The 26,066-nt window shown below is 31.1% G+C and overlaps 3 protein-coding genes across 3 annotated transcripts in view; 2 read left to right on the top strand and 1 right to left on the bottom strand.

Moving 5' to 3' along the window:
- The window catches only part of LOC148304775 (acyl-CoA Delta-9 desaturase-like), a 29,000-nt gene extending 24,751 nt beyond the window's left edge, over positions 1–4,249 (top strand). The window contains exons 7-8 of the mRNA XM_088267758.1: positions 1,147–1,307; positions 3,628–4,249. Of these exons, the coding sequence (XP_088123884.1) occupies positions 1,147–1,307; positions 3,628–3,791 (325 nt within the window). The 3' untranslated portion in view covers positions 3,792–4,249. The remainder of the gene's footprint in view (positions 1–1,146; positions 1,308–3,627) is intronic.
- Positions 1–22,579, bottom strand: part of LOC148304774 (acyl-CoA Delta-9 desaturase-like) — a 129,653-nt gene extending 107,074 nt beyond the window's left edge. Inside the window, exons 1-2 of the mRNA XM_088267752.1 lie at positions 22,385–22,579; positions 5,836–5,888 (exon numbers count right to left, since the gene is read on the bottom strand). The gene's annotated coding sequence lies outside the window, so the exon portion shown is untranslated. The remainder of the gene's footprint in view (positions 1–5,835; positions 5,889–22,384) is intronic.
- LOC148304773 (acyl-CoA Delta-9 desaturase-like) overlaps positions 10,857–26,066 on the top strand; it is a 35,514-nt gene continuing 20,304 nt past the window's right edge. Inside the window, exon 1 of the mRNA XM_088267751.1 lies at positions 10,857–10,981. The gene's annotated coding sequence lies outside the window, so the exon portion shown is untranslated. The remainder of the gene's footprint in view (positions 10,982–26,066) is intronic.

Below are 26,066 nucleotides of genomic sequence, written 5' to 3'. Positions count from 1 at the left end.
TAATCACACATATAAGAAACGCCAGAAAATGTCCTATTCTGGGGTTTATATACCTCACATACAAATATAAATGTTTCTGCTCAATAAAAAAGTTTCTTCATCTAACCAATAGATGTCTCTTGTGAACATCCAAGTGATTCTTGTGCAATGTTTCGAAATTGGATTAAATATATAGAACATTCGAAAATTTGAGTAGTGTCGTTGTCGATCATGGGTAGAATCGGTGAATGTTACACGTGTGTAAAGTTATCAGTTAAATCAGCCTATGACGGTCGTAAGTCCCGTAAATGCCCAGACATCCATATTCTTCTGCATCTTCATTTGTTGAGATGTCAAAAACTAATATTTTATATATTATATGTCAGGCAGCTGGTTAATTTAGGTAAAGGCAATATATTGTAAGGACAAAACTACAAGTTAATTGTGTTTGTCGGCTCCACATGTGTTTTATTATGTTTTTGTGAATATAATGATGAATTTCTCTGATAAAAATTTGTTTGGTGTTGCTGTGAGTCGTTTTAAACATTATTTTAAGCATTGCATTTGTTATTTCATATCGCACACTCCTTTCAACAACGTCATATATCAAATATCGTCAATTTTCAGTTGTCGGAATGCCCAAAAAATGTACTATATCCCAGCAAAAGCGGCATATTTATAACTTAATATTTATCCGCTTCACGGCACAACGTGTTGTTTTTGAATTTTGAAGAAAAGGTATTGTTTAATTATTTTTTTAATAAGCTTAATATTTTTCAAATGAAGAAAAACATTCAGGTTTTACCTAAAAAGATCTGTTGCACAGTTTACTGTGTTCAATTAGTGGCTTGATATTTATTTTTAATATAAAACATTATATTCTTAAACCTTAAAAACGATCTCCTGATCAGACTTTCATATTCTTTTTCATCTTTGATGAGATGTCAAAAAATAATATGAAAATAACTCCTGTAATTGGAGATAATCCAGATTATTTGAACAAGTATTTCGACACACTCAAAATGTTGATCTCCTGAAAAATCAAGTTTTTATATATATATTACGTTGTTGAAAACAGTGAGCGATATGTTGGGAGAATGTCAAAAGGTATTTTTTGTTCAAGTGGTTAAATAAAGGTGTTTTATATTATTTAACATCTGTATTTAGAAACGAAGCTGGAGCTCAACACAAGCTCCTCCATTACTTGACTGTTGGAGAGGGTTGGCACAACTACCACCACGCATTCCCCTGGGACTACGCCTCGGCCGAACTTGGAGATAGCTCTCTTAACTTCACAACTGCCTTCATCGACTTCTTTGCGTTATTCGGTGAGTAATTACAAATAATGATATCACATCGACGTGCCCTACGTAAAGTGCTCTAACTACATTTTTGTTAATTTTGAGATATTTGTAGTACGTTATCAACAGACCATTATCTACAATAATATTTTTTATTATAACCCTTATCCGCACCTAATGGTGCATAGGGCACTGCATCAAATTGACGCAGTGTTATCTTGATAATTACTTACATGAAGGCAAGGTGATCACTCTTGCGCTTCAGGAGCCAGTCCAGGGAAATATTAAATAAATATTACAGTGTTAAATCACTAATATTTATTTTCACCCCCCCCTGGAAATCGAACCCGGGACCTCCAGCATGATAGCTAAACACGCTGACCATTACACCACGGAGGCGGAAAAATATAAATAAACAAAAAAATATATAAAATATGTTGAGATGGTTTGGACATGTGGAACGTATGAGTGAGGAAAGAACGGTTAAACAAATTTATGAGGTGAATGTAGTTGGGAAAAAAAAGCAGAAGAAGACCGAGGAAAACCTGTCACAATCAGGTATGTCAAATACTTCAAAGCGGCCGGGTCAGGAGTCGTAATAATCGTCGGGTATGTATGAGGAGATGCATGAATGTAGAAGAGGGGAAGAATGTTTGCAAAGACAGAGTGGTGTGGCGTTCGATTTTCTTTGCCTACCCCTGCGTTGAAGCAGCGTGATGATTAGTTAGTTAGTTAGTTATATATAAAATAAATTACGCCTAGCTTTCGGGCGTATAAGGCGCTATCTACATCGAATTTTCGAAAACTGAACTCCTAAAACGCTGACTACCTCATTTTGACAAAGCATAAAGTTTTTAAACGATTCAATAGATTACTTTATCATGTTTTTGAATGTATAATACTAGTTTAGAATTTCAGATAAAACCGTTAATTAATAAAAAAGAATACGTTGAAAAAATCTTCTAAGCTCTCTCCTGTAAAGTAACAGATTTGCAGATAGAGTACTTTACGTAGGAGTCGTCGACATTACACCCTGCCTGCTGTGTTGGTCGAGGCTGTGTGGGCATCTGGGTACCAGCCACCGTCGGGATTGATTGGGCTAGGTTATACTGCCTTTATTAATATTGTCCGCCTCCGTGGTGTAATGGTTAAACTACCGTGTTTAACCACCGTGCTGGAGATCCCGGGTCAGGAGGAGGGGATGACAATACATATTGGTGATTTTATTTATTTAATATTACCCCGGACTGGTCCCTGAAGCAAAGGAGTGATTACATTGCCTTTATGTAAGTAACGATCATGATAACACCGTGTCAATAAGATGCAGTGCTCTATGCACCATTGGGTGCCGATAAGGGTTAGATGAAGAACATTATACTCTGGCTGCTGTACTGGTCGAGACTGTGCGGGGGTCTGAGGACTAGCGATTTTGGATTTCTTGGTATGTCAAATATTTTTTATTGAATATTGAATAAATTTCTTATTCAATAAATTTTTCCATCATTTGTAAATTGCAAATAATGGAAAAATATCTTATCTCATTCAAATATTTTTTCCACCATTTATTTATATACTAATATATTCATCTCATTCAAATATTTTTTCGATCATCTGTGCCTTTATCGCATAATGTATCAAATAATTTTCTATTTTATTTATTGTTTCGGAATTAATTTTGAGGTAAGACATGTTACAATGATTAAAGAAAACACTTGTTTTTTACCACTTGAGTTTTATTATAGACTACATGTTTCAGAAGTTAAACTTCCATCATTCAGGTCTGTATAATAATCTGTTATTATACAGACCTGAATGATGGAAGTTTAACTTCTGAAACATGTAGTCTATAATAAAACTCAAGTGATAAAAAACAAGTGCTTTCTATAATCATTGTATATAATTTTCTTTTTATATTCTTATTCGATCAATTTTTCCATTATTAGTGCCTTTGTCGCATAGTGCATCAAATAATTTTCTCTCTTATATACTTATTCAAACGCATAATGTGCCTTTAATGCATAGTGTATCAAATATATTTTTTTTATTATATCCTCATACAAACTTTTTTTCTAAGATTTGCGACTCTATGTCATAGTTCATTGAATAATGTTCTCTATTTTATTTTTATTCAGGAGAATGATAAATAAGTTTCCATTATCTGTGGCTTAATTGTGTATTGAATATTTTTTTATATTATATTTTTAATCTAACTTATTTTTCCTTTATCGCATAGTGTATTAAATATTTTTCTTGTTATGTTCTCATTAAAACTAATTCATCAATTATGTCTTCCTTATTCGGATGGAGTAAAAAATGATTTTATTATCTGAGCTTTCTTTCATCTCAGGTTGGGCTTACGACCGGAAGAAAGTTCCACTGGACGTCGTAAAGAGGAGAGTTCTCAGGTGTGGAGACGGTTCTCACCACTTCAATGATGGCCAGGACAACCTCTGGGGGTGGGGAGATAAGGACATGCTTGGAGAGGACAAAGTGTATGGAGAAGACTTCTAGTTGAAGAATTATATTTTACCATCATCAAAAACGTACAAATATCTGCTTAGTGGTTGAGGGACATAAAAAAATAATGTTTTTTTAAATAGATCTTAATTTATAACAAATATTTAATAATAAAAAATAAAAAATGGTATTCATTTGTATAATCATTTATAAAAGCCTTATATTTTGTACATTGGAGCATTGATAACTTTGTGGTATGGTTATATAACACTCTCCTTATCATTCATCGATTAATTTGTGTAATAACAGTGGTATTACACAAAGTAAACGATGAATGATAAAAACAACGTTATAAACGCAAAATTCATATTTACATTTTGACAACTCAATACAGATGAAGAAGAATATGGAAATCTGGGCATTTATAGGGTAAACGATGTCTTAGTCTTGGTAAAGTTATCACTTAACACACGTGTAACAATTACCAATTCTACCCATGTTTGACAACCACACTACTCAAATTTTATCAATACATAAGTTAGGAAAATTTTGTTAGTTTAGTAGTCAATCATGGGTAGAATTGGTGTATATTACACGTGTGTAAAGTGATCGCTTAAGCAAGCCTAAGACGGTCGTACTTTACATACCTGATTGTGCCAAGTTTTCCTCCGTCTTTCCCTGCTTCTTTTTCAACTATGTTTGCTTCATAAATTTGTTTAACCGTTCTTTCCTCACTCATACGTTCTTCATGTCCGAACCATCAAAACACACCTTTCTTAATTTTATCATAATTGCTTATAATGCCTTGCATTATTTCCTTATTTCACCATTCGAACATCTATCGTTTTGCCGTACAGTCGTCTGAGGGATAATAATTGTAAAAAAATAACTTAACTCGATTTCTCGTGCAATCGTTGTACGCATTACCGAGTATCGTTGTAGACGTTAGTGTCATTACATGAGTTTGTCACAAGGTTGGACGCAAAGTTTGTGGGCCAATGACAGATACTGTCAACCGGTTCGGTCGCGGGTTCGATGACCGCCCAGTGACCACCATTGTAGTCTATTGTCACCTCCAATCTCCCGAATCAGACTGACTAATGTCAAATACCTAACTAGTCATAACAGTATTGTTCTTCCTGGCATTTCCATAAGCGTAAATGGCCCGTTTATCAATTAAGGTTTATCAAATTATAGGTGTCTCAATTTAAATAAGACATGTTTAATTTGTATATGAGAATAGATAGATAGATAGGTCTGAGCATTCCAGGGCTCTCGACTTAACGTTTGGCTGGTTAAAGCGATCATTTTATACACTTCTTTAAAGTTCACCATTTTACCCATTATTGAACATCCATATAGCATTCATACAAATTTGGAAATTTAATGAAATATGTTTAATCAATAATGGGCAGAATTGTGAACGTTCCACAAGTGTATAAAGTGATCACTTAAGCCAACCAAATGCCAGATCATAAGCGCTGAGATGCTCAGATTTTATCTTATTTCATATAAAAACGATAGATCTTTTATCTCAATTTGAGATATGGTAATATAAAAGGCTTATTTTAATTCAAAATAATTTATCGAATTGACCACATTTAAGATTTAATTTTTAAATCTCAATCTTTGCATTTTTTACTGTAAAAAATGTTTCATTAGAAAGAGTAGAAGTACATAGAAATAGTTTTTGTTCAAGTATTGTTGTTTACATCACATTTTATCTATTTTCTAATACCCTGGACTAGTACTTAAAACGCAAAGATGATCACCATTTCTTTACATGTATAACAATAAAAATAACACTGCTTGCATGCAATGCAGTGCCTCATCCACCATTAGGATCCGATAACAGTGAGAAATAAAAATTAAATATAATGTTTTATACACCGAAAATATGATCATTTCAATATTGCATGGTATAAAATGCATTTTTGAATATAATTTATTAATTTTAAAGGTTTTAAAGAGATATTTAGGAAAAAAATCTAAGTATAATTTTGTTTTTCTTTTAATAACATTTATTTCATCGACAGGTTTTAATTCAAAACGTACATATTTTATTACTTATAATTTGTATTGTAAAATAAGGACTTACCAATTTAATGTTGTTTCAACTTCGAAGATCTTCTGCAGCTCAAATGAAGGCACCTGTAATAAAATTAAAATAAGATTTAATAAAAAAAACTATGTTAAAAACGCATTATTAATACTTTAGAATTTAATGCAAATAGTGGATAAATAATTTATTTCAAATGGTTTCGACAAACACTTTTTTTTTTAGGGATGAATCCATTTTTTACTAGACAAGGTATTTGTCGAAGCCGGTTAGAAAAATAAAACCGAAAATATAAGTCAAAAACAATATTTGTGTTTTCTTAATTTTATAATAAATATACTACAGAGTATGAGCAATTTTTTTAAAATATTTATTCCTTCAATTTCGGCGTGACATTTAATTTGATTAATAATATTGTAAACAACTTTCCATCCATGTAGTAGGTTTTCATTGAAAAACCGCACTCATGGTAATTAATGTACATACGCATAACATATATTTTTTTTTTGGTTTAAATTAAATTAAATTTTAATTTACCCTATATTTTGTGTGAATTTATATTGAAATCTAATGTTTAAAATTAAAAACGCCTTTTTGTAAGATCCCTTAAAACCCGAAACCGAAGAAAACTTGACATGATCCAAGTGAGTGATTCAAGTACTTGAAAGAGGCCAAATAATTTTTTTTATGCTGCTTAAAATTTTACCAGATTATTTTATTCACAACATTTGAGAGTGAGTTCTTAAAAGTAAAGTGATCAAAGTTGTGCAGTGATCACTTAACCAGCCAATGACAGGTCGTAAGCCCTGTAAATACGCAGATTTCCATACTCTTCTTCGTGTATGTTGAAATGTCAAAAATGTAAAAAGTAACTCCCATGTGGAGAAACCCTGATTTGTGAACAAGTATTTGGACACCCTATAAATTTTGTGAAGTGGTCACCTCTACTTAAACGTAAAATCTTCCACGATTTTGATAGAATTTTATTTTTTGTAATATGTGGCACTGATTCACATAGCTAGATGATGAATACTATCGAATCGCCATCAAGGAAAATTAAAACTAGCATTGTTTCAAACAATTTACTGAGTATTTACGTTTTCGTAGAAAACACTTTCAGCCGGACCGCGGTTTTGCGGTCTAAGGGCGTTTGTGCACTACACGAAATTACACGGAATTTTACCGTCCGGCACGTCAGTTAGCATATAAAACGGATGATTGGCTTGAATTGGCTTGTGCTTTTGTCCATCTTTCTTCGGATCGGTGCTAAGCTGCCTAAGGGCGATTGTCCACTACTCAGAATTTGACCGTCCGGTAGACCGGTTTTGAAAAATGAAAGCGACTACGACAGTTTAGCGTGATCGAATTACGCAATGTGTTCACGCACCGATCCGAAAAAAGATGGACAAAAGTACAAGCCAATCCAAGCTAATCGTCGTTTTGAAACGCTAACTGACGTGCCGGACGGTAAAATTCCGTGTAGTTCCGTGTAGTGGACAAACGCCCTAAGGGTGTTTGTATACTACACGGAATTTTACCGTCCGGTTGTCCAGTCAGCATGAAAAAACGTAAGATTGGCTTGTGCACTTGTCCGTCTTTTTTCGGTGCTCGATCACGGTGTGCGTGAACTGGATCACACTAAACTGTGGTAGTCGCTTTTATTTTAATAAACAGGACTGCCGGACGGTAAAATTCCATGTAGTGCACAAGCGCCCTAAGGCATTGTTTTGTTCCAAGGATTTAAATGAAATTTTTGATCAATATCTTAAGAACCGATTTACCTTAATTTCAAAATTCTATAAATATTTTGAAAACTCGTATATCGGGTAAAAGACGGAAAACTTTATGAGAAAATAAATTTGAAAGTAACTTATCCCTTTGGACAAGTAAATCGACAATAGTTTATGGCTTGTAAAAACCATGGACTATAGTGCATGGCTAACAAGGACTAAAGCAAACAAATAAAAGGAAATAAAAGGAATTTCATTGGATACTTTTTTTTATGAAAAAATTGCATTTTTTACATCAACTTTTATTTTTTAAAAGGGCATAAAAAATGTTTTTTAATTGCTTCACTTATTTCTAAATAATATTTCTTACCAAAACTTATGATAACAAAATGGATAAACAACATGTTATAACTCAATCCATTCGCAAAATACTGTAGTTTATACATTCAACGCGCACAGCTGAGTATCAGACGTTATAATCGATAGTAAGTTCTATTAATTGGGTATTCTAGACTAGATCCATGGCTTGCCGTGACGTCACAACGTGTAGCCCTGGCAGAAGACAATGTCACGTACAGATAGTGATTCGTATAGAATCCAAGGGCAATCAATGGGTATTGTTATGGCGCTATGTTCATTCATTATTCCGGTGGTGAACGCCAGGGCTGATACCATGGAAGAGAGTATTTTTTATCAATTTTTTTTTATTATTGAAAGACTTGATTTCTATCTACGCTGTATATAAGGTAAATCTTAATGATATCCTTAATCTACCATCACATTCTCTGCTCAGCGTCAAGGGAATAAGTAACTCTACTAGGAGATCCTTGTTATGATAGAAGACGGATTTTCAAGACCGACCAACCTCTCAGCGCTACGCAGCAAACCCTAGGTCCTGAGGAGTTATACCAGGTAGACTAAAGCTACCTATCGATAAGTGATGAATTGCTGAATAGCCTCAGATATAAGATTTATTCAATTCTTCCATGATTATATTACATGACATGGTGTATGTTGACAGTAAGTTTTGATTTCTTTTAATCACGGTAAAAACCACTTATTCTTAAAATTTAAAATTTAGATATTTTGGAAATTAAAAAAGCCATAAAACAAAATTTTAAAATTTTAAATAATCAATTAAATTTGAGTTACAGTCCTATTTTTGATATTTTTTCAATTTCTGGTAGGTTTTTTTTGTTCTCTTCTTTATGTATGCGTGGGCGGCTTCATACTGTTTTTGGGTGATTCCATTGGTTGTTATTTGGAGTTGGTACGCAATACACAATAACATTAAGGGATTAGTTTTTGGTAAGCGAATGTAATTAATTATGAGTATTTTAATGTTAAAATTTAATAAACCCTGATGATGACAAGGTTCTTGTTGAAACCGGTAGGTTAAAGTGTACTAATAACAAAAAAAGTGGTTATAACAAAGTAGTTTGATTTTATAATAATAATAAAACCCTTACCGCACCCCAATGGTGCATAGGGCACTGCTTCATATAAACGCAGTGTTATCTCGATCGATTACACATAAAGGAAAGGTGATCAGCCCTCCACTTCAGGTACCAGTCCAGTGTGATATTGAATAAATATTAGAGTGAAAAAATCACTTATGTTTATTAAACCCCCCCTGGGAATCGAAACCGGGACCTTCTGAACGGTAGGCGAGCATGGTGACCATTACACTACGGAGGCGGGCAATTTGATACGGTTTGATTTTATAAAGCATAAAATGTGTTGCAAAGTATCTGCGAAAAACATTCAAGAAATGGATGTTATTTCATTTTTATCAATGAGAACACGGATAATAGGAAGGAAATTTAAGTCATTGTAATATTAATGACGGATTTTTTATTATTTATATTTTTATGAATTCCTTTTGTTTTAAAATGTTTTAGTTTATTTCTTTTCATTTCAGCATTTTTTAGGATTTCTATATTATTGTTATTGTAAATTCCGTATAAGTAAAAATACAATAAAAACATTATAAGTGTGTATGGGAATGTAAGGCTGAACGAGGAATAATTGAAAAGATTAGGAAGAGCTCTTTGCGGTGGTATGGACATGTGGAGCGAATGGATAGCGAGAGAATGACTAAGAAAATATATGTGGCGAATGTGATATGGAAAACAGATCGTGGACGACCGAAAAAGACTTGGCACGATCAGATCAATCAGAACCTAAAATCTGGCGCTGTCAAAAGTCTGCGTAATCGGAGGGCATGTATGACTAGATGTATGGATGTGAAGGAGGCGAGGAGTGTATGTCAGGACAGAAGAGTGTGGCGTTTTATCCTCTCTGCCTACCCCTGCGGGGAAACGGCGTGATGGTAGTAGTAGTAGTAGTAGTTATAAGTGTGTATGCAGAATTGAAATTTGCTTCGGCAAACTACTGACCCAATGATGCATTGAGGGATTGATCAAATTGATGCCATGTTAATTTGATTGTTTATTATATGAATGCAATGTGATCTGTCCAGGTTAATACTAAATAAATATTAGAGTGAAAACACACACTTATATTTATTTTACCACCCTTGGAATCAAACCCGGGACCTCCAGCACGATAGTTTAGGTACATTTCAGTGTATAAAATAATTTGGATAAGAACATAACGTGGTACATTTTACAAAAGCTTCTTCAAATAAAAAAAATCTTTTTATTTCAACATATCGCTCACTCCTTTCAAGAACGTCATAAATCAAAAAACTTGATTTTTCAGGAGAACGTTTTTAATGATTGTAAATATAATACAATATATTAAAAATAAATATCAAGCCACTCATTGAACTTTTTACTGTGCAACAGATCATTTTACGTAAAACCTGGATGTTTTTTCTCTATTTGAAAAATATTTAGTATATTTAAAAAAATAATTAAACAATACCTTTTCTTCAAAATGCAAAAACAATACTTTTTGCCCTGTAGCGGGTAAATATTAAGTTAAAAATATGCCACTTTTGCTGGGATACACTACATTTTCTGGGGATTCCGAAAACATGCAGAACTGAAAATTGAAGTTTTTTTATTCAAGACGTTCTTGAAAGGAGTGAGCGATATGTAAATAATATGCAATTGATTTTTAACAGACTAACCTCTTTACTATGAAGGCGCACTATATAACAATTAAAAATTAAATGTAAGTAACTTTATACTGTACTATTTTTTTTTTAACAAAAATTTTGTTTGTTTGGCACAACCCTGTTTTCTCTCCTTCTTGTCTGAAATACATTACACTGTATTGTACATTGTAATTAAAGCAGTTTTTGCGAGTGTCTAAACGTAACTTTTCTTATATATATTCCCCTCATCCCACTGTAACACTATCAGTCTGAACTCTTGCGCTCTTGGTGATGCAACTTATCGCTAATTGCTTACACCACTAATTATGTATATCGGCCACTAGTTAGTGTTGTGATTTTAGTGAACCGAATATTGCCCTACGAAATTACAGTGAGTATTTTTTTTGTTATTTTAACACGAGTTGAGTTCGAAGCATGTTTCGAAGGATTCAAAAATCAATTATTATTATATTCTCTATATTATTAATATTTTAAGCATTTACTTTGTGGTTAGTAATTTTAATTTTTTTTTTAAATGTTAATAATATTAGTATATAACCACTCACCGAGATTTTTATGTCTACCGGTTTCGAGACGTACCCGTCTCTTCGTCAGGACAATCACTACCACAGCATGCAAACAATACTTATTATTAATAATATCGATATGATTTTTTATACACTTGTGTATACATTTTATTTCAAAGAAGATACAAATCAGAGCATTCCAGGGTTTATGACCGGACATCTGGCTGGCTTAAGTGATCATTTTATACACTTGTGTAAAGTTCACCATTATTCCTATCATTGAAAATCCATATTGCATTAATTTTTGTGAACATTGCATATAAAATGTTTTTTTTTTTTAATTTTTACAATATTGATATTCAATAATGGGCAAAATGGTCAACTTTACACAAGTGTAACCAGCCATATGCCAGGTTGTAAAGCCTTGGGATGCTGAGACATCCTGAGATCTTATATCCTTAGATTTTAAGATCTTATTTCATTAAAAATGAGAGATATTTCAAATGAAGTTGAGACACTAGTATCAAAATATAAACCCAAACACAAATAAAATTATATTGTGTTTCATGTGAAATACGTAAAATGAAAATAAATGTCATTGAAAATGCTACGTCGCGATTTTTCTTAGTAATTCATTTATCTCAATTTTCATATGATTTCATTTTGAGAAGTATTTTTCCACTGTCAGATTTAACCTGAATTTATTGTCTTCGTATCAATAAGCACAGATAAGGGTGGTATAATATAATAATTAAAGTTCCTAACCTAAATTGACCTCTACCAATACATTGATTGATGAACCATTGTTTTCAATGTAATTAAATGATTTACTTGTTTCTGTGAAATTAATGATCTAGTTCATTTTATATATACAGACTCATAGACATTTTCACAAATAAACTTTTTTGTATGCGAAAATAACTCTATAAAATTAATTGGAGATATCCAGATGTATGAATAAAGATTTGGACCCAACCAAAATGTCAACTACTAGCTGGTCAAATGATAAGCAGCCTTATCATATAAAAATATCCAGTTTTCAAGCGTCTCCCACTTTTATTTCCTGATATTTCCACTTTTATGAATTTTCCGAAAATCTACCCCTTAGATCAGTTTTTTTGATGCTACTTCTTCCAATTTTCTTATCTTAGGATTCAATTTTTAGTTTCACAATAACATACAAAAATGATTTGATTTTACATAAATACTTTTCACTTTACTAAAACAAAGCAATTCATTACATTAGGATTCCTAATAAATAAAATAATTATAAAATCAGCTCATTTTGCATTAAAAAAGCAATATCTTTTTTCATAATGTAAAAAAAAGTAAATGTTATACTGTTTTCTAAAATAAATAAATTGAAAAAACTTTTAAAATAACTTCTCAGGTTAGCGTCATATATTTTTTTTCAGGGTGAAGAGTCAAAGTCACCTAAAAATTAATTTTAAAATCATTGACCGGGCATTAAATTTTTTTTCAGCCAAGACAAACCAGTATTGGTAATATTTTTTACTGTTATCAATAGAATAGTTACTCAGTATTGTGAAACATAAATTAGAGTCCTAAAGTATGAAAATTAGAAGAAGATGCACTCAAAAAACTGATTTAGGGGTAGATTTTCGGAAAATTCATTCAAGTGCAAATATCTTGATAATTAAGGCACTTTTACGGCGGTCATATTTTCGTTTTTTGATGAATTATGAGCTGGCCTAACACCCCTTAAAAGGAATACGTCGGATTATTGGACACCCTGTATATATGTGTGTGTGTGTGTGTATAAGATGTTTATTTATTTTAATATCCCTCTTCCACCGCAGATGTCGCACTCGGCTGTAAATCTCGTGACGTCTATCTGACCAATACGTGAATAATTCAAGTCATGTGCAGAACAGATAAGTTTGAATACAATAGAAAACATTTCCTTTTAAAGCAAGACAACGCACTGTGGCTCCGAACTCATACTATACGGACAAAATTACTATGGTTTGAATTAGCATTGGAACGGTGTTTGAAGATGGCATCAAACGGTAATAATTGTAGCATGCCCATGGATTCAAATCCATCTCCAAAACTCTATCGTCTCTAAAATTCCAATTTGTGTAAATTTACCAAAACTTCATCGTCTTGCACCAAAGGCAAGACGATGGAGATTTTGTAAATTTACACAAATTTGACGAAAGACGATGGAACTTTTGTAAATAATCACAAATTTGACACTTTTGTGATTTTAGCGAGGAAAATATCTACCATTTATTTACAACATTTTGAGTGTGTCCAAATACTTGTTCACAAATCTGGATTATCTCCAATTGGGGAGTTATTTTTTATATTATTTTTATGACATCTCAAAAACGATGAAGGAGAATATAGAAGTCTGGGCATTGACAAGGCTTAATTATAAGCTTAAAATATAAATAAATAAAAAGGATCTAGCATTTCTCATGTATGTAATTATAGTCTAGGATTCGGACCTCACATTCAAATAAAAGAGTTTCTACTCAACAAGAAGCCTCTTTTATCTCACCATAAATGTTTTTATGTAAATTCTACTGAATTTGGAAGCTCTTTGTTTTGAATTTGAACAATATACATAAGTATATAGAAGAATCATGGGTAGAATTGGTAAATATTACACGTGAGTAAAGAGACCACTTAAACCAGCCTATGATTGTCGTAAGCCCCGTAAATGTTCAGACTTCCATATTTCTCTTATGTATGTTGTGATGTCAAAAAAATAATCTACAATAAATAATTAAAAATCTAGATTTCAATGCAATTGACGCAAGACGATAAGGTTGTGGTTTATTTACACAATTTTGAGGAAATTGGAAATTTCTTTATTCGAATAATAGCTACTACGGTTTGGGGGATAAAGCTTGTCCATATTCAATGTCATTGGGTGTACGAGGCATAATTGATACGTGAGTACCAACGTCAAGGAAGGTAGCAAGGTCTTATTATTTATAAATATTAAACATAATGTTTTAATAGATGTATCTTGATGAATCTTCAACGTCGTTAGATACGTGACAAAATTCATCAGTATGAAATATTTGGACGTTCAAATACATTTCCGTATTGAGTATTCGGCAATATTAATTATAATTCAATTAATTAATTAATTTAAATTTTCAATTCAATTCAATAAAATTTATTCCAAAATTAATATACATAATTTATTTACAACATTTTGAGTGTGTCCAAATACTTGTTGGAACACTCAAGATACTTGACACACTCAAAATGTTGTAAATAAATTATCTGGTCAAATTATAAGCTTAATAATAAAAATGAAAATGGTATTTTCTTGCGTTTCTCATGTGTGTGATTATAATCCAGGATTCGGACCTCACATATTGATTTAAGAGTTTCTGTTTAATAAAAAGCTTCTTTACATCTCACCAATAGATGTCTCTAGTGAAGTTCTAGTGATTCAAGAACAAGGTTTCTAAATTGGTTCATATATATAGAACTTCTAAGAATTTGAGTAGTGTGGTTGTCAATAATAGGTAGAAATGGTGAATGTTATACGTGTGTAAAGTGATCACCTAAACCAGCCTATGACGGTCGTCAGCCCTGTAAATGCCCAGACTTCCATATTCTTCTTCATCTTTGATGAGATGTCATAAAATAATATGTAATTTATATTTGAAGCACTAACTTTGTGATTTTCCATTTTATAATTAAAATGTAACTTTGTTTTAAAATAACAATAAATATTTTATTATAACTTAATTATAATGTCTACCGGTTTCGAAACTAACCGCTTCTTTATCAAGACTTAATCGTTAAGACAAGTATTAATCAGTCTTGATAAAGAAGCGGTAAGCTTCGAAACTGGTAGACATAAGAATTAATTTATAATTAAATATTTATATTGATTTTAAAACTAAGTTACATTTTAATTATATAATTAATATAAACATTACAAACTAACATTTAAGGCGTTTATATTAAAAAGTAAGCAAGAAGACTCTTGTTAAAGATGTAGAAGAATCCAGCTTCGGAATACTCCTTCAGACACATGGAACAGATCAATATCCAGTGTGATATGGTTTAACATAGCGGTAGCTCTTCCTACAGGCATAACCATCGGCAGGTTGGTCCTCTAGGTATGTGTAACAATCTATGCCAACGCTGTCTTAGGTAACTATCGGGAACATACATACCAATGCTCCGGATAATTTCAGTATTATCGATCCTACCAACATATCAACATCGATATAAATAATAAGGTAATTATAAGATTACCATAAGATTACCGTGTTAGCGTGTTAAGCTACAATTCTGGAGGTCCCGGGTTCGATTCCCAGGGAGGAGCAAAAATAAATATTGGTTATTTTACACTCTAATATTTATTCAATATTACTCTGAATTGGTCACTAAAGCACAAGAGTGATCGCCTTGCCTTCGTGTTAGTAACGATCAAGATAAAACTGGGTAAATAAGATGCAGTGCTCTATGCACCATTGGGTGCGGATAAGGGTTAGAAGAAGAAATATGAGATTATATCTGAATTTTTTAGCATGTTAAAATATTATTCGATATTTCATATAATTACCAAAATGGTAATGTTTATAAATATTAAGTAATGTTCGAATGGTGATATAAGGACAGAATGCAAGACTCAGAGAAGCATTGTCGATAAAATTAAAAACGGTGTGTTGAGATGCTTTTGGCATGTGAATCGAATGAGTGAAGAAAGAACATTAAAACAATTTTTTTGGGGCGAATAGAAGCATAGGAATATCTAGGAAAACTTGGCATCGTTAAGTACATATATACTTGAATGTGTTAAGATTAGGAGTCGGAACAATCGGCGGGTACGTATGAGGATATAGATGCATGAATGTAGAAGAGGCGATGATACCAACAGCGTTTGTTAGTGAAAATATAGTGAAAACATTATTTGGATGTAAATATTGCAATGCCAGCCATTACTAAACATTTACATAAATTACCTTCAATATCAAATAGTTTAAAAAAAAATCAAAGTTCATAGCTAGTTCTTACACGACAATATGGAATAAATCATTTAAATTATTTTATATATACGTCTTTTATATTTACTTAAACAAATAACGTTAGTTTAAAATAAATTAACCTTGAATTCAAATGCTTTATAATACAAAAACTGTCTCTGATCAATATCAATAAATTACACTGGCCAACAATTTACAACTTTTATTCTGTAACTGGCACGAAAATACCTAATCTTTGTGCACTTTGCATAGCTGAATCGAAAAACGATAGCAAAAAACGTAGCACGTCAGATTTTTTAGTTATGAATATTTTGAATTCTGATATTGACTAAAGGTTATCCTATAATTTATGTATAAATATGTATAAACAAATAATGCTTTCGTATTAAATATTAATAAGTTAAAATATTTCCAGTGTTACTCCATAATTATCGATATTTTTTTTTAATCCCTTAGACATTAGACTAAAATATGTCTAGATACCAACCACTATTACGGTTTCAACGTATGGGGTCCATACAAACAATAATGTGACTGTAGCATCAAAACTTGACGTGATACAAGCTTGTCACCATATAGACTTTGAGTAAGAACTTAGTCCAAATCAGTCATCGAAATTTCAGTTACAAAATCATTGTTGGCCAGTATTATTTATTGATTTGGAATTAACTAATTGTGAAATATTATTCATTGATTAATTTATTAAGTGTGAATATTATTAAAATGAATTTCGTAATTAATATTATGATAATTTTAGTAATATAAAAGCAAACACTTGTATAAAAGTGGTATTACACAAAGTGAACAATGAATAATAAGGAGAGTGTTTTATAAACACTTGTATTTAGACCAGTTTTGTGATTAATTGTGTAAATAAGACAAGTTACGAGATTTTTATGGTTTGTTGTATTTTCAACTGTTGATGAGAACATCTGAAGTTCTCGAAACTAGTCGTGTTTACATTGATTAACTTAAGAATAGTCTTGTTCGATGCTTACCACAAAATTATCAATGCTTTTAATATACAAAATAAATCATATTATTTATTCGTCCAAATTAATGCCAAATCAAAACATAATAAAAATTTGAAATGACAATTCTGACAGATCGTTTTTTCAATGTGAGTTCTTCTTCGTCTTCTCTGGGTGTCATGTTACATTCCACCGATCTATGCGATAATTTTGCATTAAGGAGAAAACTGTCTCATGCTGTTCGCAACAACTCCCTTATATTTTAGAATTAAAATGTATGTAACTTTGTTTTAAAATCACTTTTCATATTTTACTTTAATAATAATAATAATAATTAAACCCTTATCCGCACCCCAATGGTGCATAGGGCGCTGCGTCATATAAACGCAGAGTTATCTTGATCGTTTATACATGAAGGAAAGGTGATCAGCCCTCCGCTTCAAGTACCAGTCCAGGGTAATATTGAATAAATATCACAGCGAAAAAATCACTTTTATTTATTTGACCCACCCTGGGAATCGAACCCGGGACCTCCAGAACGGTAGCCAAGCGTGCTGACCATTACACTACGGAGGCGGATTAAAATGTCTACCGGTAGATATAATAATCAAGTTTATATAAAATATTTTAAGTGATTTTTAAACAAAGACACATTTCAATTATAAAGTGGAAAATCACAAAGTTAGTGCTTCAAATATAAATTATATTCCCTTATATTTATTATTCCGTTTATTTATTCTCCCTCTTGTCGATGCTCTTAAATTTTTTAGTCAGGACATCTGCTTTTGTTCCAACATCTCGAATTCTTCGAAGTTCTCCTTTAATGATAGTAAGGAAAAGGGAATATTTGTCATCTCTCGGAAGTGTCCCAGATAAGATTTCTTATATTATACTTCTTTACATTCATTAGCAGTGTGTTGATTAAATCGTTATCTTCCTTATCCGAATTAAAACAAAACTAAAATTTATAAATAGCATGGTAGGATAAGGTACTACTTTTTTCGTTGGGTTATTCACCTCATGGATGAAATTAAAAATTTATTAAAGGCGCCTTAACTGAGACAAAGCGTCTATTATTTTTATACGAAAAGAGATGGAAGTCCGAATATTCCGAGGCTTATCTATATTCAATTATAGAAACGTACACCCTTTTTTTAATTTTACACTTTTTGAAAAATTAGTGAGAAAAAAATTAAAACTAACAATTAAAATGCAATTTCTGGCTCTCGCTCCTTAATATAAATGAGAACGAAATCTAAATAAATTTTGTTTTGAATATTGAAAGCATTAATGTTGTGAATCATATTGATATATTATTTCGAGAAATAAAAATACTTTGTGTTTTGATCCACTCACATTTTTATTAACCAACTAGTTTCGGCAACAACCTGTTGCCCTCTTCAGGGTTTAATTTATGACTAATAATATACTGTTATAATTTAAACCCTGAAGAGGGCAACAGGTTGTTCCCGAAACTAGTTGGTTAATAAAAATGTGAGTGAATAAAAGCACAAAATATTTTTATTTCTCGAAATAATATAAATAATTTTTAACTATGTTCAATTGGAGAATTCTATAAACGTATATACATATGTACATATGTATAAATATTCATCTGAAGGCAATACCCTCAGCCACATTTAAAATTCAGCAGAAAAGAATCCAACAGTGCACATATAAATACGTTTTCAAAAATTAATGTAATGTGGCACAAATTAATGCACAGGTGTATAAAGTGATCACTTCAGTCAGCCAATGCCAGGTCGTAAGCCCTGGAATACTTGGACTTCATTCGTATCAAAGCGATAGATGATTCATCTTAGCTGAAACACCTTTACTACTCGTATATAAGTACAAACGTATTTCATTTTACTTTTCACTATAGAAAATTCTAACATACTTAGTTGAAGCTAGTAGCTACTGTCATTTAAATTTAAACAACTCCCTCAATTTACATTCAGAATAGGCCACTTACATATCATCAACTCGTAACTGTCGAGAAATCTAATCGTATAAAAGATTTATCAGTTGAATCATATGTGTAATTCTTTGTGTGGCCAATCATGGATCAAAGTGCGCTACTCGGTAGATCAATTTCATTTTGCGATAAATTATTGCAAAGCAATATTTTCCCAGGGGATTGATTCCTAAGAAAAGAGTTTAAGTAAAAACAGTTTTTACAATATTTTGAGGGCGTCCAAATCTTTATTACTTCCACTTAGGAGTTATTAATATTGGTATTTGGATATTGATGTAGAAGAATATAGAGGTCTGGGTTAAAAAAGGGCTTCAGACTTGTCATAGGCTGGTTTAAGTGGTCATTTTATACACTTGTAACGTTCACTTTTTTATTCATGGTTGAAAACCACACTAATATAATATCTGTAGTCATTTTTATGACACTATCCTTATCGTTCATCTTAAACGATGAATAAAGAGATATCAATAATTATAATAAATAAAAAAAGCAGTTTTTACCTGTCTCTTTGTCAGGACAATCACTACACTAGTATGCAAACAATGCAGGGTTATATACTAGTTAAAATGACTGACTACAAAGGAAATTATTAGTTTTTACATAAATATTAATATGTTTTTATTATGAAAACAAACATTTGAATTTCGTTAAAATAGGCATAAAATTGTTGAACATTTGGTTCGAACCTAGAAACTTCGACATAGAGTCTGTGACACTAACCACTGGACACAACCCGACACAATTTATATGTATATGAAATTGTGCTTGAATTCCGACTAAAATTAACAGTTGTACCATTTGAAGTTACTACATATTTCGTATAGCGTCTGTAGCATAAGGGATACAACGCAACAAGGAATTCGATCACCAGCCAACCGCCGTAGAGGTAACACGTCTTTCCGTGCCCGATTTTAAAAATAATGGTTATTGGTTTTTTCTTTGTTTTTTAGAACATACATAGAAAATATATTTTTGTAACTCTTATCATTCACTTACTTTTTTTCAAAACCATTTAAATATTTCTAAGAAAAAACATTTTTTTCGATGCAAAAACGGAGTTTTAAGAAGAATTAAACAATTATGTAAAATTTTACTAGAATTTAGAGAAAATTTATAAAATAAAACACTTGTTTTTTACCACTTGAGTTGATTTTATGACGACTAGTTTCGGAATCTAAGCTTCCATCTTCGGGTCTAAACGTAAACTCAAGTGTTTTCATTAATAATTTCAACGTGTCTTACCATAAAGCAAATGACGAAACAATAAAAAAAATAGAGAAAATTTACTTGTAACTTAGTGAATACTTAGCGAATGTGCATGATCAAAAGATGTTACCATGTCAAAAAAACTTGATAACCCATGTCGATAACCCTCGCAAACGTATATAATAGTTCATACCTGTGATGTGTGCCCGAAACATCGGATGATCGTAAGGCAGGTCAAATCGCTATAATAATTTTATCTATTTGCATTAGACCTTGACTTGGTGCTATCTGTATTAATTTTTATGACTGTATTTACGAGTTGCGACACGCGATTTTCTCACATAATAAAAAAAATACTAGTAGCTGGATCGTTAAATTGGTGTAGCTGGATCGTTAAAATCAATCAATCTTAGCCTCTTCCCCATTCAAACATCTCCTCATACATACCCGCCGATTATTCCAACTTATGGCCTGACCACATTCAAGTATTTTGTTCTTGTTTTTGTTTTCATCAATTAATTCGGCAGGTGTATTGAAGTAATATATATCCACTTATTGAAATTTTACTTTTTATTTATATCTTTTATAACACGTGTTTTGATGCATTCAGCATCAAAATGATGATACTGTCACAATAAATTTAAATAAAAAGTGGTATATGTCAAGTAAAATTAGAAGTTTATAATATATTTTTATAGAAAAAGACTGTAGTTTTGCTTTTGTAATCGTTTTTTAAATTAAAACATTTATTTGTTAATTATATATATAAAAATAAAAACATACGTAAGTAGATGTACATACATTTATTTAAAAATTCATAAACATAATCAACATTTTGTTTTACAGACACCCAACAAGTTTTTTTTTATCTATTTTAACATAATATACAACCAAAAAACAGTAAGAAAAAAAATATTTTTTTTTACTATTTTCAAAGTATGAACTCCTTATCATTCACCCATCCCTTGATTTTACCTTTGTTTCATATTTTATTGGAACTTTTTACCTCGGTCGACAACAAATTAAAAATGTTCGTAACTATATGTTTAAGTGTTCTACTCCCACATTTGTAATAAATTCTTGAGACCATCAACCCTTCGTTGTGAATAAATCGCGTATCGTGTTAAAATGACTTACGCATATGAGTTAATTTAAATTCTATGCAATAACTCTAGATTTTTCGATAAACGGAAAAGAAAAACATTTTTTAACATAGTAGCAGATTAAGACAAAAATACAAATGTATTAGGTTTTTTCTTTTATCCTCACGCACATTCATATTATCTCTATATTTGATAGATAATTTCAACCTATCTCAAGAGTACATTGAGATAGGTTGCATTTTTAAATATATTTCACAATAACTTAAATAATATATTGTAGTTTAAACTCGATAAAAAAATAGTTATTTGACATTTATTTTGAAGAATAACACTGTGAATACATAATAATAAATATAAAATTTTGCAAAGATAAAAGTATATATATATATATATATATATATATATATATATATATATATATATATATATATATATATATATATATATATATATATGTATATATATATATATATATATATATATATATATATATATATATATATATATATATATATATATTTATATATATATATATATATATATATATATATATATATATATATATATATAAATATAATATATATTTATATATCTTCATTTCACTTTCAGTATACTGTTATTACTTTAAATAATTTATGTTGTGTTCTTATTTTTTCTTTACAATTTTGGTTTTGAAAATAAAAATACGTAAAATGAAAAAAGCAATAAAAATATTTTAAAAATCCTTGTAAGTTATGTTTAAACTAAAACTAGGTTTTTCGAAGGGGTTTTTCGAAGGGGTTTCGAAAAAAAAAGTTTTTTTTTATTTCGAAAAAAAAATAATAAAAAATCCTTGATGGTCATGTTAAGGTGTCAGACTATAACAATTCAGGTGTTATAGTCTGAAACTTAGCGAGTCTATAAGGACTGGTTTTTAAAAGAGAATTTTAAATGTTTTTTAAGTTAAAAAAAAAAACAATTAAAAATATATATTAAATAAAAAGTATTTAAATACGTTATTTTAAGGCTATAACAATTCACTTACTCGATTCTCGAAAAATCTTCCAAGTGTCCACTCACTACAATCAGTATCACTGCAAATCAAATCACTGAACAAATTGTCTCTTTGTCCGCGTATTAATCACAATTATTAGCGATAATTCGAGGATGATTCGGTTTGCGAATGATACCGCGCCAATTTATTACACGTGATGCGCTGGTACTGTACACTGATGGATTGACAGCATTCCGCTACTTGTGAATGCTAATACCTTGCTATGTGTGTGCTTTATGGGTGATGTACATAAAGGAGCGAGTATTAAATAATGCTCGCAATATCAGGGCACTTTCCGAGGTCTGGACTATTCGAATATATTGTGTTATCGATACGACAGGGGTGCGCAACTGGCGGAAACTTGCTCGAATTTAATTAATTAATTAATATATGTATACATTTATGTATATATGTATATATATATATATATATATATATATATATATATATATATATATATATATATATATATATATATATATATATTTATATATATATGTATATATATATATATATATATATATATATATATATATATATATATATATATATATATATATATATATATATATAAATAAATGTATAAATATATACTTATACATATGCATCCCTAAAGTAGACAAGGTTCTTGTCATGTACTTGTATATACATATCCCAGAAGATGACAGGGTGCCAGTCGAAATCTGTTTGAAAAAGGGACCAAGTCAAGTTTTCCTCAGTTTTCATCTGCTCCTATTTCCAACTACATTCGCTTCAAAAAATCGTTTTATTGTTCTTTCTTTACTTATTTGTTCCACATGCCCAAAGATCCGATCTCGCCAAAGCATTTGAAATATTCGAACATGCCAAATTTTCTTCTGTCTTCTTCTGCTTCTATTACTTAACATATTCACTTCATAAAATTATTTTACTGTTCTTTCTTCACTCATTTGATCCGTATGCCCAAACCATTTTAACACGACTTTATTCATTTCATCGATAATGCTTATCTCAGCCTTGCATTTTTTTCTTATATCGACACTTGAACATCTATCATACATCGCTTTGCTGCACATTCGTCTGAGAGAAAGCAATTATTTTGCATCTACTGAGTTTACTTCTTCTTGTTTTATGAATGAGTTTATCAAAATTCGAGTACGAATGGAATCGTTACTCCTAATAGGAGTTGAAAAATATATTTTATATTTTTAAACGACTTTTCGTGTATAGGGACCTTGAAAATTAATATGATTTGCGTGGTAAATCAACTAAACTGCTTTAATGCGCCTTCCGACTATATACGAATGCATGCGTGTATAATGTCTGATACCTTGTTTCACGAAATGACGCATAATATTGTACTTAAACCCTAATTGCTTGAAATCATTTTATACTTATCATTCAAGTAAATCCCATGAAAATTGCATCAATTTATCAACATTTTTTTTAAATTAATAATAAAATATCATATATAACAATAGTTTTTAGTGTAAGGTAATACGTCTGACTACAATTCACAAGATCTCTGGCTCTAGTTTCTAGTTTCCAGACTGTTCTACACACATTCACACCAACTAACACACAGGAAGTGAACAAAAGTTAAAAAATAGCTCGCAATAGTTATATATGGTTGTTATGTACGGGTATGTTCAAATACTTGTTTACAAATTGGTGTTTTGTCCGTCTCCGTAGTGTACTGGACGTCCCGGGTTCGATTCCCAGAGGGGGGTGAAATAAATATAAGATTATTTTGAAACCGGTAGTCACGAATTAGTGTTTATAAAAGTGGTATTACACAAAGTGAGGGATAATTAATAAGGAGGGTGATAATTTTATTTATCATATTATTTTTTGACATCTCATCAAAGATGAAGAAGAATAAGAAAAAGAATATGGATATAACAGTCGATTTTAAGAAATAGTGGTATTTACTGAGTAAAATATTTATTAAAAAAAGAATATGGAAGTCTGGGCATTTACTGGTCAGATTTTGATTTTCTCCCATAATTGGAGAAAATCCAGATTTGTTAACAAGTATTTTCACACACTCAAAATGTTGTAATTTTTTATCATTTTATTTATATTTATTATCAGGTGTAATGGTCTGCGTGTTTAGCTACCGTGTTTGAGGTCCCGGGTTCGATTCCCAGGAGGGTGAAAATGAATATTAGTGATTTTTACACTGTAATATTTATTTAATTTTACCCTGGACTGGTTCCTGAAGCGCAAGAGTGATCGCTTTGCCTTCATGTAAGAAATGATCAAGATAACACTGCGTCGATTCGATGCAGTGCCCTATGCACCATTGGGTGCGGATAAGGGTTATTATTATTATGTTTTATATTTTATAATACATAATTAATGTAATTGTATCTTTTAATTGTATACATATTAATTTAGGAATTAATTCGATGGTGTACGATCCCTGACTATTACACTAAGCTTGGTATAAATTATCAGTACGAGTGATTAGCCTTAACCTCACCTCTTTCCACTCGCCGATGGGGAAATGAGTGCGAATCAGTAGAAAATCTCAAGTGTTTTCATAATATCCGATTAAATTCAATACCACAGAAAAATACCTTTTTGAAAAGACCTGCAAATTCATTATTGATTTATCAATATGATTATTCGCTATTAATCTTGCAAATAAATACGTATTTACATAAACATTTATTATCTATTTCATACTAGTAGTTTCCGGCCACTCGTTGCTGAGGCTCACTCTTATAAAATGGAAAAAAAATATAGTTTTTTTTATTTTTTATTTCTATACATTTCTACTTAGAAAAAACCTTTGGTATAATTTCATTTGCGGTGAGCCTCTCCAAAAAAGGACTGAGCTCTTGTGCTTGGAGAGGGACTTTTTTCTTTTTTTTGTTTATGGTATCACGTCTTACTTAATTTTTTTAAATATTACAGGGGAACATATTTACTATGCGGAGTTATCTTGTATAGTAAAAAGCACACGTTTCTAAAACGCTTAATTTCACAAAGTTTTGTGAATGAACATATTAAAAATATATGTAAAAACAACGCAATCCAAAACGTTGAAAATTATAAATGACACCAGATGTCAAGAGGCACGCTGTCTGCCATGAGCTATGTTTGGGTATTGCGTGTTTCCTGTTACGTTCAACAGATGGCGCTGACATTGTGGACAAAAAATTGTTTTGAAAAATATGTTTTTACCTGTCACAGGTAAAAACATTTTTAAAACACAATTTATTAAAAAAACGCTAGTATTTGAATGCAAAGTTGTATCTTTATTTTCTGACCTTTGCTCCGATGTGTAATGGTTAGCGTGTTAAGCTACCATGTCGGAGGTCCCGGGTTCGATTCCCAGTAGGGGTGAAAATAAAAATTAGTAATTTTACACCTGATTATTTATTAAATATTTCCCTGGACTGGTCCCTGAAGCGCAGGAGTGATCACCTTGCCTTCGTGTAAGTAACGATCAACTGACACCGCGTCAATACGATGCAGTGCCTTGTGCATCATAAGGTGTTGATAAGGGTTAGAAGAAGATGACAAAAATATACACGTTATGCAAAATTCTATAATAACTATGAGAGATTTCAGATTTGGACATTTAAAAAATTATATATTATATTTTCTCGTATACTTATATATAATCTAACACTGTTTTTTCTAGATGAGGTAGTTTATTATGAAGATGATTCTTTTTATAACT

Source organism: Brachycentrus maculatus, unplaced genomic scaffold, assembly GCF_059751285.1.
Source record: "Brachycentrus maculatus isolate JH-2025_06_01 unplaced genomic scaffold, ASM5975128v1 h1tg000305l, whole genome shotgun sequence".
In the NCBI taxonomy this organism is placed as follows: domain Eukaryota; kingdom Metazoa; phylum Arthropoda; class Insecta; order Trichoptera; family Brachycentridae; genus Brachycentrus; species Brachycentrus maculatus.
Note: the sequence above shows the minus strand (reverse complement) of the source record. Positions and strands in the feature narration are given on the sequence as shown.